This window comes from Bacillus rossius, chromosome 6, assembly GCF_032445375.1.
Source record: "Bacillus rossius redtenbacheri isolate Brsri chromosome 6, Brsri_v3, whole genome shotgun sequence".
Taxonomy (NCBI): domain Eukaryota; kingdom Metazoa; phylum Arthropoda; class Insecta; order Phasmatodea; family Bacillidae; genus Bacillus; species Bacillus rossius.
Genome location: NC_086334.1, coordinates 60,052,787 through 60,068,880, shown reverse-complemented (window position 1 = coordinate 60,068,880; position 16,094 = coordinate 60,052,787). Strand labels below are relative to the sequence as shown.

At 37.2% G+C, this 16,094-nt stretch overlaps 1 protein-coding gene across 3 annotated transcripts in view; it reads left to right on the top strand.

Annotated features, from left to right (window-relative positions):
• LOC134533242 (DGAT1/2-independent enzyme synthesizing storage lipids) overlaps positions 1 to 16,094 on the top strand; it is a 55,750-nt gene that overhangs the window by 20,855 nt on the left and 18,801 nt on the right. The window contains exons 5-6 of one of the 3 annotated variants that reach the window (XM_063370652.1): positions 6,895 to 7,098; positions 7,916 to 8,506. In XM_063370652.1, coding sequence (XP_063226722.1) covers positions 6,895 to 7,098; positions 7,916 to 8,044 — 333 coding nt within the window. In that variant the 3' untranslated portion in view covers positions 8,045 to 8,506. Of the gene's footprint in view, positions 1 to 6,894; positions 7,099 to 7,915; positions 8,507 to 16,094 lie in introns of those variants that run through there. The other 2 variants (XM_063370650.1, XM_063370651.1) reach the window with 2 other exon arrangements.

Below are 16,094 nucleotides of genomic sequence, written 5' to 3'. Positions count from 1 at the left end.
TTTTAAATGTTACATGGATTTTTTTAATCATTTTCATAATCGTGGTTTGGGCATCTAAATGTTTCGGACTTAAAGCTGTATAGAAGTGTGTGCAATAGGGATGAACTGAAGTTAGAAAATTTTTTATTTTTTATTAAACTCTCTAATTAATATGATCTGTTCTAATACTTTTTTAACTATCTCAAAGAATACTAACATAGAATACTAACAATAATACATAGAATTTTATTATTTTTGCTAAACAATGCTGTATGCATGCTGTATTTCACTTAGAATTTGTTGTTCTCTTCTTACGAATACAATTTGGCACATTATATTAAATATTAAGTTGTATTCTTCACCTATTTAAAAAAAAAAAGGTGTATTCATTGCACGAGGAATAAGTGAATGAAGCATGACTGAATGAAATTAGGGGAAGGGAACGGGAGTACCTCGAGAAAATGCTCTGTCCCCCAGATACATTTCCCACTTGCGAAAAATCGTCTGGAATTGAACTCTGATTGCCTGATTGTGGAGTAATGCTTATTAAGTACCTAATTGGTATTTACTGAAATTTTGAAAAAAATGTAGTGATTTTGCGAATTGTAGAAATTTGCTGAGCTTGACTCTGCTGTCACTTGTGAACTATTTGTCTGACTAAAAACTGTTTTCTACAAAAGTTTCAGATAATATCAATTTATATAATTTTTGTTTAAGCTATTTTTGTCCTTGGTGGTGCTGAAGAGAAGATATTCTTGTAAAACTGAATTTTGGTGCCATTTTTTCAATATGACAACGCGAGTGGCGGTAGCTCAAGGTCGCAAACTCAGAATATTAATTAGGACATGGTTAGAATAAAATTTGTCTGTGACTTGTTTGTGAACTTACAAGAATGTAAAAATAACTTTAAACTCACCAACCACTGCACAGGTGTTTTGTCTGTAGTTGAATGTGAAAGTGTGTTTAAAGGATCAGATAATATTGAAATCCAAGTTGCGACCATAGACTGAGCTACATTTAAAAAGCATTCAAATGAAACTAGTATCCTACAAAAATAACACCTATCATTGATTAAGAAATAGATTGTAAACTTAGGTTAATATAACATTTTAGCTCATTTTTATTAAATAGTAGAGTAGCACAACCTTAACTCTAAGTTAAATTTTATAATATAACATTCCCTCACATAGCAAGACTGATGTGTTCCTAAAAATGTTTGTGTTATTGAAAATCACGTTTTCTGAAGCATTAGTCTGCATAAATAGCAAAATGTGTAGTGAATTATTCTTTACGTAATAAAAATGCTTAGAATAACACTAAACGATCAATACGTCACACCATTTATCTTTATAAGCCTTCCATTGAATACTTTGTATGACAAATACGACATCGCGTAATGGTAGATAGGTGGTTATGTACTTCAAAATTAAAATGCTTATACGCGTATCACCGCTTTGTTCATACCAATCCTGTAAGGTCATGATTTTTTTTAATTGCACCATTCATTTAACTACTTTTTCCATGTCAATCATCTGTTAATTTCTGTTCCAGTATTTAATGTCAAATATATTCCTGTTAGTACAACCAACAGTATCAGACTTACACAAACGTTTGTAGGGTCCTTAATTACGATACATATGATTGTGCATACAGTTAACTTGCTTAAAACTAAAGTGCAACCAATATAACTGTGGCCTTCATGACTTTCTGCATGCCGTAATACTTCTAGTTTTGTCACTTATATATGTCAATAAGATGCATTACGCTCTCGAGTTCCCTGCTACTGGCTAGACTGAAGTTTATCACGGCCTGGTCTGTGGCCGGGCGACAACGGTACAACCCGGCAGCATATGTAAAAACATTTGGTCCTGTACACCCAATATCCACAACTGAATTTGCCTTAGCTGATGTTTGTACAACAGCTGATAGGATAGTCAGACCTGTGCGTGCATCTCTTCCCCCCTCGTATAGCTAACTGTATGTCACGGTACTTCTGTTGTTTACCGAGTTGAAGCAGACTTCATGGCGTCATGCCCGGCTTTTTTTTTTGCCTGTGGTGATTTCATGCTAACTAAAATTTACAGAATAATGTGCTATTCAAAACTGAGGCAGTAAAATTAACATCATGCTAAATGAATTGATGCGATCTGAAGACATGCTAAGTGAGGGTTGGTGTAGAATAAAACTTTTTACAGTATTATTTATTGCTAGGTTTATATAAGCTATCTTATTTGAGGGTATAATCAATCTTTGACTTTGTGTGTATTTTTTTTTAAATTAATTTTATTTTTTATGGTTTGATGCCAAAAAATGAAGCATAACCAGTTATGTGCTAACGTATCATAACATACATGCCAAAATAGCATTTGTTTCGACTAGTAGGAGTAACTAGTAGACAGTTCCAGCAGGGATCCAGTTTTATAAACATAAGGTGACATTACAATCACAAGCCTTACATTAAAGTGGCATTCTGGTTTGACACAGTTTAGGTGGTGTGTAGACAGAAAAGTCACTTCCTTTGAAGGGCAGTGTAGAGAACTGGGAAAGTCTCAATGGGGAGTTAATGGTTGTAATGTTGCAAGTCTTCTTTTCAGGGCTTTTCGTGTGTGTTCTGCTGGATTCAGGCCCGGAAACTTGCTGGCCTTCAGTATGCTGGATAGCTTTCCATGGGAGAAAGTCATCCTCCAAAGGTGCTCTATGTGGGAGTGCTTTGTCTCCTTGAATGTGTTCTGGATCTTGTGAACCTTAAATGATTAAAATGTGCAGTTCTCATACTTTGTTTTGCATCTCTAAGCAGTAATGGTGCATCCGGTAAAGTCGTGCTGCTCATTCAACGGAATGCTTTCCCATGCCAATACCTGCCGCAGTACTGTCTAACTGGTTCTTTTCCTCATTGTTTATAGGGGTGTGTGGTGTTCCTTGTTTCGTCGTACTGTTGTGCAACAGGAATCAGTCTTGAAACTGAAAGTGGACTTGTGTGAAAATGTTTGCTCAATACTGATTTAAGATCTGGGGAAATTTTCTAACACCCCTGTGGAGGGGCCCTGCTGTTTTCAATTTTGACAGGAAATCATGCTGTGGCACTTCTGACTAAGCGGCCTCTCTGAGTCTGCACTGGAAACTAAACTCTGGCACTTAAGGCAGCTGCCAACTCGGGTGGTGCCTTAACAATTTTACTTTGCAGTGAACACCAGATATTGGTCCTGTTGACGATTTTCGACTTGGCTGACATGCTGTCTTCCACTAATGATTCTCGTTTCTGAGAACTGTCTCAAGTCCTTTAAGAACACTTTATGGCATAGTGAATGCTGTATATACTGTGAGCTCAGATACAACACTTAATTCTTACTTGTGTCTATCAGACACTTTATAAATATTTTGTTGGGTCGTTTATAGTGACCATCAATATCATGCTGGCTGCATACCTTGATAAGTTATCCAGCAGATTGCTTTACATTAACCCTTTCAGTTTTCTGATTGACTAGTTATGCCAGGTCTGTGTTTACCTGTGTTAACATTGCTGTTTCATAATAAGCAATTATGATTAGTGTTGGGTCAGTCCCAGGCCTCACATCTCGGCAAATTAACCGACACTGAAAATAGTACCACAGAAAGCTTAGCAGCCAAATCATTCCTGGTGAAATGTCAATAGACTGGGATGTAAAAAAAAAGTTTGAAAATCTTAAAAAATTGCAGTGTGCCTTCTCTTCTTTCACCTCCTTGCACTAGCCCGCCCAGATGGAAAGATTTGGCAAGTAGGATGCGTCATATGTAAACAAAAGAGTTATTTGTTCAGATGTAAGTCTGTCTTTTCACTTGGAGTCAGGGGTGATCATTTCAACTAAAATTATATGTCTCTAAATTACATATGGAGTCGGCCAAAAAAGTTAATACCTCATATGTATTACTAGATTTTGCTGGAACACAGGATGTAGCCACCTAGTGAGACCTGTGCTACTTGCTAGTTTGTTGACTTATTTGTAGTGGTAAAATGAGACATAGATAAGTAATATTGAGTAAATAAATATGCCATCTACCAGGATATACTGTATCTTTGGTGCGACTGTAAATTGTGCGATGGTTAACTCAGAACCAAGAACAACAGGAACTGAATCAAGAAATGGGAAAGAAGTTGAAGCAACACATCACTAGTTACAATCATCAATTTTATTATTTTAAAATTACAAAATATATTTCAAAGCAAAGTATTTATGAAAAATTGTCTGTTTTTTTATTTATTAAATTTTTGGCGTGCCCACTAACAGTTTTGCAACTTTTGAGGTGGGCACGAACATAGACAAACACAAATACACAAAGAAAGCTTTCCTTGCCCGTGTCAAGGCACCGCAAGCATGTCTGCACTACGCAAGGTGGGCTCCGCCCGCAAGGATAACAATCCGTGCGGGTAGCCACCACTTGTAAGTAGATGCGACATAACCCACCAGCACCGCACACATGAAGGCGCCACAACACAACGAAAGACAGAAGAGTACAAACACTTAAACAAGGATGTTACAAACAGATAAGCAAAACATTGCTCTGCTCAAAATTAATTTTTCTTGGTGTTGTGTCTATTATAGTTTGTAACGAGTCTATAAATAAGATCATTCTTGTTATAAATAGTACATAAACTAGAAAAGAGGCGAGAATTGAATTGGGAGATTCTCAATTAGGTGTTCTCAAGAATATAGCTACATTTAATTTTATAGCTATAAATATTATGAACAAAAAGATAGTCCAAATAGGCTCTACGGTCTGCTATAGGAATAAGATTGGGATGCGGAAAACCTCTTTGAATTATTAGTTGAGACAATTTGTTTTGTAAATTTTCTAGTTTCTCAATATCAGTCGACCCAAAGTCATTCCAGATAGTTGAGAACAGTATTCTAATTTAGATCAAATTAATGCCAAGTAAAGAGAAAGAATTGAATCGGAATTGGTAGCATAATGAGTGATATATTTTATAATAGCAAATGTTCTTCTTGAGATGGAATTTAAGCAGTTGAAAATTTTGAATCTAGAGACACCAAGGTCTTTTATAATGAAAGTTTTTGAGATTGTGTTATTATTCAGAATGTAATTATATTATAAACTATAGGGTTATATTTCCTAGTAAAGGATATTACCTTAGTTTTATTATCGTTGAGATTGACCAAGTTTAGAAGACACCAATTATTGATTTCATTAATGTCCCTTTGTAGAAGAGCGCAATCATTGACTGTAGATATTATTTTAGAGATTTTCAGATCGTCTGCAAAGAGTACACCACCATGGTAATGTCATTTATAAATATATTTAAGAGGAGAGGTGAGAGAGTGGCACCTTGTGGTACTCCAGAAATAGCTTGGTGTAAAGAGGATTTATGGTTATTGACAGATACGAAAAAATATCTATTATTGAGATAGCTAGAAAACCAGTTCAAGTATTTAGTACAAAAACCAAAGTCTGATAGTTTTTTTAAAGTAGCAAATGGTTTACTGTATCAAATGCTTTGGCTAGATCAAAATAACAGGCATCTGCCTGACCTCTGTTAGTAACTACATTATGGATTGGGTTAAGAAAAGTAATTAGGTTAGTAGTGGTGGACATTCCAGATCTGAAACCGTGCTGACTGGCTGATAATTTATTTTGAAGTCAAAAATTTAAAACTTTGTGTATAATTTTTTAAAATATTTTTGCTAAGCCATTAAGTAAAGATGTTGGCCTATAGTTTGACACAATCAATTTAGAGCCATTTTTGTGTATCGGAATGACCTTTGCTATTTTCCATTTGTCAGGGAAAACTTGAGAATGCAAACTGGTATTAAAGATATGATAAAGAAGAGACTAATAAGTAGGAACAGCCTTTTAAGATAAAATTAGGGATGCCATCTGGGCCGGTGGATTTGGAAGATTTGAGAGCCTTGATGCCCCATAGAATAAGGGATTTAGAAATGTAGGACATAGGAATAGAATCCGAGAACATATTTGAAGACGTAGGACATGTTTGAAGACATAGGACATGTTTACCAACAATAATTTTCATTTTATTGCATTGTGAAGCATATAACATAATTGCAAACTTTATTGGAATGTTTGTATGTATATATAATTGTTATTTTAAGTTCTTTAATTTAGCGTATTGGCTATTGATTAGGTGAAAGAGAGCTTTTTAAACATGGACATAAACAATTTTTGTCATAGATATTAGTACAGTTAAAAAAACATAACTTCTAAACATAAAATCCATACCAGCAATACTAAATGCATTTCTGTATCATGTGTTGACCTTTTTAGGTTTATCCTGACATTTCAAAGCTAAGACCCATTAGTACTACCATTAGTTCTTGGAAAAGTTTGCTAAAGCATCCAATGCATATCCAGGAATAATTGTTGTGGTTTCTTGAAATTGAGAGCTTAGGATTTCTAGTAGAAGTGTGTAAGTTGATTGTGTAGATGATGCTAGTGTTAAATTATTTTGCAAATATCTTCTTTAAAATTCAGGAATAATTATTTTGCAAATATATTCTTTAAAAATCAGGAAGCATTAAATGCAAGCAGAGAGAAAATCTAGACAAGCTACTTTTCACCTGAGGGCTTGCAAAATATTTTTAGTAAATTCTATTTCTAATGTTTGTATTTTTAGAAATTCATGTAAGGTTTTAATATTTGGGCCCTTTAAGTCTAAGCTTTAGGTACACCTTTTTCATTGGTTCTACTGCATAAGTTCTGTGTTCTTAGCATTTCTTTCTGAGGGTTTCTTATTTGGTTGGTATTGTGTTCTAACTGTATGTGATAAATTAATCTTTCAACATACCATAATTATCATTTTTTTTTCTTGTGCCTGTTTTAATGTGTGAACTTGGTAAGTTTAAACCAGCTATGATGTGTTGTCTTTAGTGTTTCTCAAGATGCTGACGATTTCGTGGATTTCAGCCAATCATCCCGGTGTTCACGCAAAACCTGCGAGAGGCATTCCGTAGCGTGTCGCTGGGCCGTCGCCTGTGGCTGAAGATCTACGCGCTCACGAAGCTGCCCATAGTGCCGATATACGGTGGCTTCCCCGTGAAGCTGTGCACGCACGTGGGGGAACCAATCCCGTACGACGGGAGCCTCACTCCAGAGCAGCTTCAGCAGAAGGTGAGCTCCCACGACTTCATCACTTACCTGCTGTTGTTCTGTACTTCACTTACCTGCTGTTGTTCTGTACTTCACTTCAAACAGTAGCATACGTGTACTTTAAATTTTTCTAGTGACAATGTGAGCTTAAAAGTCGTTACTAATATTTTAAAGAGGTAGCATGGGATAGTTTGTTTGTAAGAGTTTTACTCAAAAATTACTTCACCAATTTCAAAACTTCTTTAAATTTTCTAAAGCTACATTGTACCAGATGAACATAGGCAATGTTTTATTTTTTGAAATAATGTTTCTGTTAGATGAAGTATTTTTAACTAAAACCATAGAAAAAGACTAAATAAATAAGATAATAAATCTTCACTGCAACATCTATTGTATTTCCAATTCTGGTGTGTTAAATACCATTCGGTATCTAGACTGTTCAATGACAGTGGGCCAAGAGAATATCACGAAGAACAGCGAAATGTACTCTTTTAATCTGCAAGCCATTTAATGGAGTATCAATGAGTTGTACACTTGATGTTAATTTAGATATCTGTTTTTATAATAATTTTTTAAAAAACTTGTGTTAAAATTTTTTGTTTACTGTGTGAAGTAAGGTACTACAGCTAGTGCAAAATAATTCAATATTTAGCTTTGTCGTACTCTTCATTGGAAGACATAAAATTATATTTATTTACTTGTTAGTTATTTTCTTATCACAGGTTTAGTTACCATGTGTCAGGCATTTAAATTTCATACCAGTCTCCTCTTGTGCCTCCCAAATTACAAAATGTTGAAGTGTTTTTAGAATTTTCCCTTTTCTTCTGTTATTTTTCAGACAGCTCCAAGGATGAGCGACCAAAATTTCAAAAGGGTGTGCCACCGTTGGGTGATCAAAAATTCTATAAGTATTTTCAGAATTACTCTATGGAGTATATTTCCTAAAATGCCAATATCTATAATGTAAAATGTGGTCTAGTTGGGCGCCGTTAAAACTCTATAAAGTACTAGTGCTGTGATTGTGTATGTAGCACAACTACTAACCTATACAGAATATTAACTAAAATATGTCTTGTTATGTTGATAGTGAAAATAAATTATTCTCAAGTTGTATGTACTGGTGTAGTTTGACTCAGTGTGAATACCAAACAATAAAATGTCGTATAATTCCTTAGCAGTATGTCTCCTTCTCTTTGGTGTAAGTATTCTGACCTTAAAATCAACAAATATAAGTAAGGTGTTTAAAAGAATTAACTTCTCTATGACTGCTGATCTCAGTGTAATAAAAACTAATTATTCTTTCAAGACAATCCAAGCTAAATATTTCTGTCTATCTGGTTTACCATACACATGATATGTAAGTATGGTTATCAATCGGAAAAATAAAATATAATGAAAATTTAACTTTTTACTAGGGTCAAAATCATGGTTGTATGGGTGACAATACTCTTTTGCAACATATCCAACTGTAACATGAAAAGTGACAGAGTCAATGATTAGCAAGCAACATACAAATACCTTTGAGACAATTATTCATGTTTAAATAGGTTTTTCATTAAACAAAATTTCAATATCCGTTATACTTAAATGTCTTTCAGAACTAATTACGTTTTACGTAATTGTATCACTGAATAATAGTTTGGTTATCAGTCAATATTTTAAATATTATTGAAACACATTTTAACTGGCAAATTAGTCTTTTCTTTGTTTTTACTAGCTCAGTCTCTTTCGGTAGATCAAACTGTCTCAAGACTTCTGGACCTGGGGCTATTCTTTAAACATTCAAGACAATTAATGACTTTAACAGATTTTAACTTTGATATCGTACATATTACTGATCAATGTCAGTTAACCAGGTCCAGTATGTACAAGCTACAAGTCTTTACGTAGTTAAGTAGTATTAAGTTGTTTTTGCGAGTTTCAAATTAGGTCTTGATTGTAAACATCATAGTTTAAGATATCTTGCCATTAAAATAGGACAGGTAACTTCTCGCTGTTCTTGTTAATTCGGGGATGGGGCAAACAAACCTCGTCGCGTCGTTACAATACCAAGAGGCTGTGGAAAACCTCTCCGAACCCCTGTCTCTCCTCCGATGTTGCTGGTTAGATCTCACTCTCCTCCGATGTCGCTGGTTGGGTCTCCGTCTCGATGCACCTCCTCTCGTGCTGCTGGTACTCCAGCAGGACTGGCGTCGGTCACCTGGAGTCGTCTAGAAGGATGATGTCCTCCGGTACACCGTCTACGATGCCGTCTACCGCTGTCGAACTCCTTCCATCTCGAAGATTGATAGTCCTTTTCTTCTTTTCTTCTTAATTCGTCGTTGATCCAGTTCTATTTATGCTGTTAGTCAAAACTTATCGTCGTCGTCGATTCTTTAGTAGAGCTTCGAACATCGGTAACTACCTCTTCTTCATTGTGTAGTTCCGGTATTTATTATAAAATCATCAATTTCACGTAGATTCTAGCTATTCAGTCGTCGTACCAATGTTTTACGTGATATTCTTACATTCATTTATGACTAAATCACGGAGCTCTTTCTCTCTAATCCTTCTCCCATGATAGTAGAACAGAAACTCAAGTTCCAATTTGTTTCAAACAGTCAAAGCTTTCTCTATTGAACACTCTCCGAAATCACACTGGAAATACTAAATTCTTTAAATAAAATATATGCGCAGTCGAGCGTCCAATCACATATACTCTTTCCTCAGTAATGACCCAAAAACAATATTAAAAGGTGTAAGCTCATTTCCTATTCGTCGCCGTTTAACAAATGTTTGCAAAGACATTTCATAAAATTATTACTTAGATAAAACATGAAAATACTTAAAGAGTAACACCAAATTGACCTGACCATAGAGATACAATACTGGTAAATATAATTCATAACAGGACTAAGACAAAGTCATAGAGGTAAGAAGTAAAATAATAAACATAAAATTCATTTCTATTGAGGGCTTCTCAAATACCTCTATAGAATAGTCCCCTTCAGAAATGTGACTAACGAACTATACTCTGATATAGGTCTTAGGACCATTTCTCATCATACAAACATCTCATCTATATTCTAATTATTTGCAGAAAATTTACATTTCATATTATTGACCTTATTTACATACTTACTTGCAAACATAGAGTATTGTCACCGATATATGTCTTCAAACGGACATATGTGTAACAGTGTATACTATTCTACAGGAGTGTAATATTTCCTCAACTGCGTTATATTATAGTGTCCTATTACTTGTTTCGTTTTAATGTCAGACAGTTCGTAACAGTTACTTCTAATAATCTTCGTGATCATATATGGTCCATCGAAGAGTAGAAATAGCTTCTTAGTAACGTACTTCCAAAATTGGCTTACTGGATTCGTTCTCTTGAGTACTAAATCTCCACAATTAAAACTCATCTTGCTGGAATCTTTCTGGTATTTTCTCCGAAGATCCGCCGTGGATGTCAACTTGGCTGCGACCAACTCTTCAGTTTCCTTCTGTATCTCGACTAATTCTTTATCTTCTGCGGCCAGAGCTTCATCGTGATGTCTCGGTAGTAACGATGACGGTATTATCAATGATCTTTTTCCTGTTAACGCTTCATATGGAGTAACACTGGTAGAACTGTGTATAGTATTATTCAAAATGCATTCAATGAACGTTAATTTACTCATCCAGTTCTGCTGTGTATCGTGGCAGAATGTCCGCAACATATTACCAAGTGTGCGCATTTGTCTCTCCACAGGATTACTCTGCGGGTGTCTCACCGAAGACGTGGTGGGTACGATTTGCAGTTTTCTGAGTCCTTCTTGCCAAACTTGACTCATGAATTGTGTGGCATGATCTGAAATAATTTTCACCGGTCGACCCACTTCCGCGATAAACTGTTTAACTTTCTGGAATACTATCTTGCTGGTGGCATTGACTATGGGATACAACTTGGTGTATTTTGTAAATAAATCTACCATCACGAACACATATTTCACCCCGGCTGTTGATCTAGGTAATGGTCCCAATACATCCACTGATACCAACTGCAGTGGTCTCTCCGGAAGGATAGGTTTAAACTCACCTTCGAGATTTTGTTGGGCATGTTTCGCTTTCTGACACAAGTCGCACGATCGAGTAATGGCGGCGACTGACTTGTGCAGATTCGGAGAGTATAGCTGCCTAATCAATGACTGTGTCAGCTTCTTTGAACCAATATGCCCGCAATTCCTATGAACCTCCCAAATAATCGAGTTGATGTTTCGCTTCGGTATTACCGGCTTCCATGGCTCTTCAAATCTGGCTTTTCCCTTGCTATGATTGAACAATACTCCCTCCGACATGCAGTATCTCTCCTCTAACCTAGTTGGAACCTCTGAACCCTTCAATTTATCTATTATGACCTTGCAGAATTCATCTTCCTGTTGCAGTTGAGCTATCTGGTCAAAAACATTCTTGATTGTTGCGTTATCTTTAAGTTGTTGTGTCACAAGATTAGCTACCAAAAATTCCTGGGAGTTCTTCCTCGGTGTCAATTCATCATTCAATACATCGGGTATTCGACTTAGGTAATCGGCGACTACATTCTCTTTCCCTTTAATGTGGCATATTTCCAAGTCAAACTCTTGCATCAGCAAGCACCATCGTGTCAGCCTGCTACAAAAATTTTTGCCTGCTTTTAGACACATCAGGGCTTGATGGTCAGTCATTAGCTTTATATGTTCTCCCAGAAGCAGGTCTCGAAACTTCTGCAGAGCCCATATTATTGCTAGTGTCTCTTTCTCCGTGACCGTGTAATTTCGCTCTGCCGAATTCAATGTTCTACTCGCCATCGCTACGGTACGTTCTACTCCCTCATCGTCCATTTGCGCGAGCTTCGCCCCTAAGGCATAATCAGATGCGTCTGTGTATAGTAGAAATTCCCGACCTAACATGGGATGATAGATGACTCGTTCTTCGAGAAAGACCTTCTTGAGTTCTTCAAAAGCTTTCCGCTGTTCTGCTTCCCATTTCCACAGCTTGTCCTTCTTGAGTAGATCAAACAATGGGACTGCGATCTTGGCTATCTTGTCGCTGTAATTTCGGTAAAACCCGATAACTCCCAGGAATGTACGTAGTTGTTTAACATTCTTTGGTGTAGGGAAGTTGGAAATACTGTTCAATTTTTCAGGATCGGTATGAATTCCGGTCGGTGTCAGAATATGCCCTAGAAATGGTAACTCTTGTCGGCAAAATACGGATTTTCGCAGTTTCACTGTCATTCCTGCGTCACGTAGTTTCGTTAGGACAATGCTGATATGCTCCAGGTGTTCTTCGAATGATGACGATGTAATCAAAATGTCGTCGACATATGCTCGCGCGAATCCTTTGCACTCAGATCCTAGCGTTTCGTCCAGACAACGAGTAAACTCAGCTACCGCATTACATAAGCCGAACGGCATGACTTGGAACACATACTGCGAGTTCTTGAATAGGAATGATGTGTACTGTCTAGATCTTTCTTCTAAGGGTATTTGCCAGTACCCTGCCGACAAATCAAGTGTGGTTAGAAACTTGACACCCTGATATAATCGCAGAATATCATTCGTTGGTCTCGGACTTTCCCGATCTCGAACAGTAATTTTGTTGATCTCCCTCGCGTCAGGACATAAACGTACTGTTCCGTCTTTCTTTCGCACACAGAGTATCGCATTCGTGAATGGGCTAGGCGCTCGCTTTATTACATTCCATTCCAACATTAAGTCTAGATATTCTTCAGCCTCTTTCAAATATTTCGCCGGGATGGGATACGACTTTTTATGGAATGGTTCACCGGGTATGACCTGAATACTAGCTGTATATAATTTGTTTAACCCAGGTTTTTCGGAAAATATATTTTGAAAATTTCTTAAGACATGAAGAAGATTATTTCTACCGGTTTCATTTACCATGGTAATTCCCTTTACAGCTTCTATTAAATCAGCTCCGGTCGCCATCAAATTTATGTCACTATTAATACACGAAGTTTCCTTATGAATGATTGCAATGCATTTTTCCGAAACTTCCCAATTTTCAGTAGTTTTCGTATTTTCTGTGTCATCCATAGCAGTTACCATCCAACCTGCAAAATTCAAAATTATTTTATGGCTAGTTAGAAAGTCTACACCGAAAATTACTGGTTTGGCCAATCCTTTTACGATTAATACATTAATGTACTTGGTGCTACCTAACCCTTCTACTTCCAATAAGGTCTGACGATTAATGATGGGACTAGCCCTTGATGTAACCCCTAGAATCTTTAAACTCGGTACTGGCATTCTCGGTAATGATATTCCGGTGCTCTCTATCATGGCTACGCAGTCTTCGCTGATGCAGGATATCTCTGCGCCGCTGTCTAATAGTACAGGCACTTTAACTCCGTTTAAAGTTAACGATATCTCCGGACATAGTGCTTGTTTCGCTTGAACTTCGGTTTCTGTGGGCTCGCTGAGTAAAAATTCACGCTCGTTTTCTTTGAACATAATGGTGTGTATGCTTCGACAATTATTCTTGTCATTTGCGTCGGGATCCAATTTTATACTAGCCCCGTCTAACTTACAATTAGGGACTGACGTGCGGAGCGGGTTTTCGCCATCCCTAATTAGTTTACCGCACTGTCCTTAAATCCTCTAATTTGCTCTTGTGACAAATTAGCAAATCCATTATTTGCATTCGGTGAAATCAAAAATGTGTTATTACCTCCTTGGTTTGTATCTGAGCTTCTGGTAGATTGCATGCGCGGCCATTCCGTGTTGCTTTGCTCGTGACTTGGCGCTATAGAATATGAATTTCTTTCTCCTTGTCGCGCGTCGTGAATGGTGGTGCTAAAGCTGTTCCCTTTTTCAGACGGTACAAACGTTTGTGCATTTATGCTGTACTGACCTCCGGAATGATTATTGTAATTTGCCGATCGTTCTTTCGTTGTTCGATTTTCGCCTGAATTCTCTCTGAAATTAACTGTCCCCTCCTGACGTTTATTCTCCCACTGTGATTCATTTCCGCGTCTGTCTTGTCGCTTCTCGTTTCTACGACGATAGTACTGTGGTTTATAAAATCCGTTACCATATCGCTGACCTCGATATCTATTGTGATACCAATTACTTCCGCAGTTTTCAACGTTCAGTGTGTGAATTTGAGGTTGTTTGTGTCCGCTGTTCTGCCCTTCATTTCGGTTGCGCCAGTTATTGTATAACGGTGTCTGTTGGTTCGTGTTCTTGCGCTCGTTAGTTTCTTTGTGCGTTACCGTTTTATCGAGCTTAACGAGTCGTTCATACGTTAACAGTTGTTCCTTGAAATCTACAATATTACTGTATTGCCGTCCACTAAGTTGTAATTGATAATTGAGTGGTAATTGCGAAATTATCATGGCAATAAACTCTTCGTCTTCCATACGGCAATCAAGATAACGAGTTCTCTCGTACATATCGCTGATATGCGCCTCTAAATTTTGAAATTTACGATTTTCGAATTTTTCAGAATGCAACTGTATTCGCAAATTGCTTTGGATACGAGTATTCCAAAATTGGGATATGAAAGCTTTCTGAAACGATTCGTATGCGTGTACCGAATCTTTAGCCAACTCCCACCAATAATATGCCGTGTTTTTCAAGCAGTGGCTAACGCATTTCAATTTTTCTGCGTCTGTTAACTTAAATGTGTGGCAATATTCTCCAAACTGATTTAAGAATCTTCGAGGGTTTTCATTACTTTTCCCTGAATATGTTGGAACGTCATCCAACCATTTCTTAGAAGGGTGGTGTAGTGTAAGTACCGGATCTGCTGACATAATTGCAGTACTAATATTCGCGGGATTTCGCTCGGCTTCTATCGTTATCGATTTGTTTACCGGCGTGTCTTCCTTGTCGGTATTACATTCGCTAGTGTGGTGAGTCGTTAGTTGGGGCGAGAATGTTGCGATGTGTCTGGATTCTCTTTCTATTTCCCCTATTTTCGCCTCTACCATATCTAACCTTCCTGTTAGACGCTCGCTTAAGTGTACTACTTTATCGTCAGTGCGTTTACTGAATATTTCTACACCTTCAATACGAGTGTGTACACTGGAAAACTTCTGTTGCATCTCGTGCTGTGTTTCAGTTAAGTCATGCCTGATTTCTGCTGTTTCATCTGCAATCCTGCCTAAAGTGTTATTTAAGACTTGCACTAAATTGTCTAGTCTTTCGGCGTTTTCTCGCTCCTTTTGTTCCCTTTCTAACTTCTCCTCCTGTTCTATACGCTCCCGTTCTTGTTTCTCTCGTTCCCGTTCTAGTTTCTCCTCCTGTTCTTTACGCTCCCGTTCTTGTTTCTCCCGTTCCCGTTCTAGTTTCTCCTCCTGTTCTTTACGCTCCCGTTCTAGTTTCTCCTCCTGTTCTTTACGCTCCCGTTCTAATTTCTCCTTATTCATGAACTGGAACAGTGCATCTAGGGTAACAGTTGGTGTCGGCGGCGAATGACCCAACTCCATTTCCTGCTGTGACTCCATACCAGTAGTCTCGATGTGCTGTTCTGGTACTACTTCTCTAGGTTCTCGTTCAGGACTAGAGTCAGAAGTGTCATTGCTACCTCTCAAAAAATATGACTTCCTACCTGTGTCTGTCATCTTGACAAAATAAAATTACTGTCTGTATTTTTCAAAGTGTCTTGAGTTGTTCAAAAAAAGATCATAAAATAGTCCCTAACGTTGGCTTACACGTTGTGCGCCAAAAATTCTGAAGTGTTTTTAGAATTTTCCCTTTTCTTCTGTTATTTTTCAGACAGCTCCAAGGATGAGCGACCAAAATTTCAAAAGGGTGTGCCACCGTTGGGTGATCAAAAATTCTATAAGTATTTTCAGAATTACTCTATGGAGTATATTTCCTAAAATGCCAATATCTATAATGTAAAATGTGGTCTAGTTGGGCGCCGTTAAAACTCTATAAAGTACTAGTGCTGTGATTGTGTATGTAGCACAACTACTAACCTATACAGAATATTAACTAAAATATGTCTTGTTATGTTGATAGTGAAAATAAATTATTCTCAAG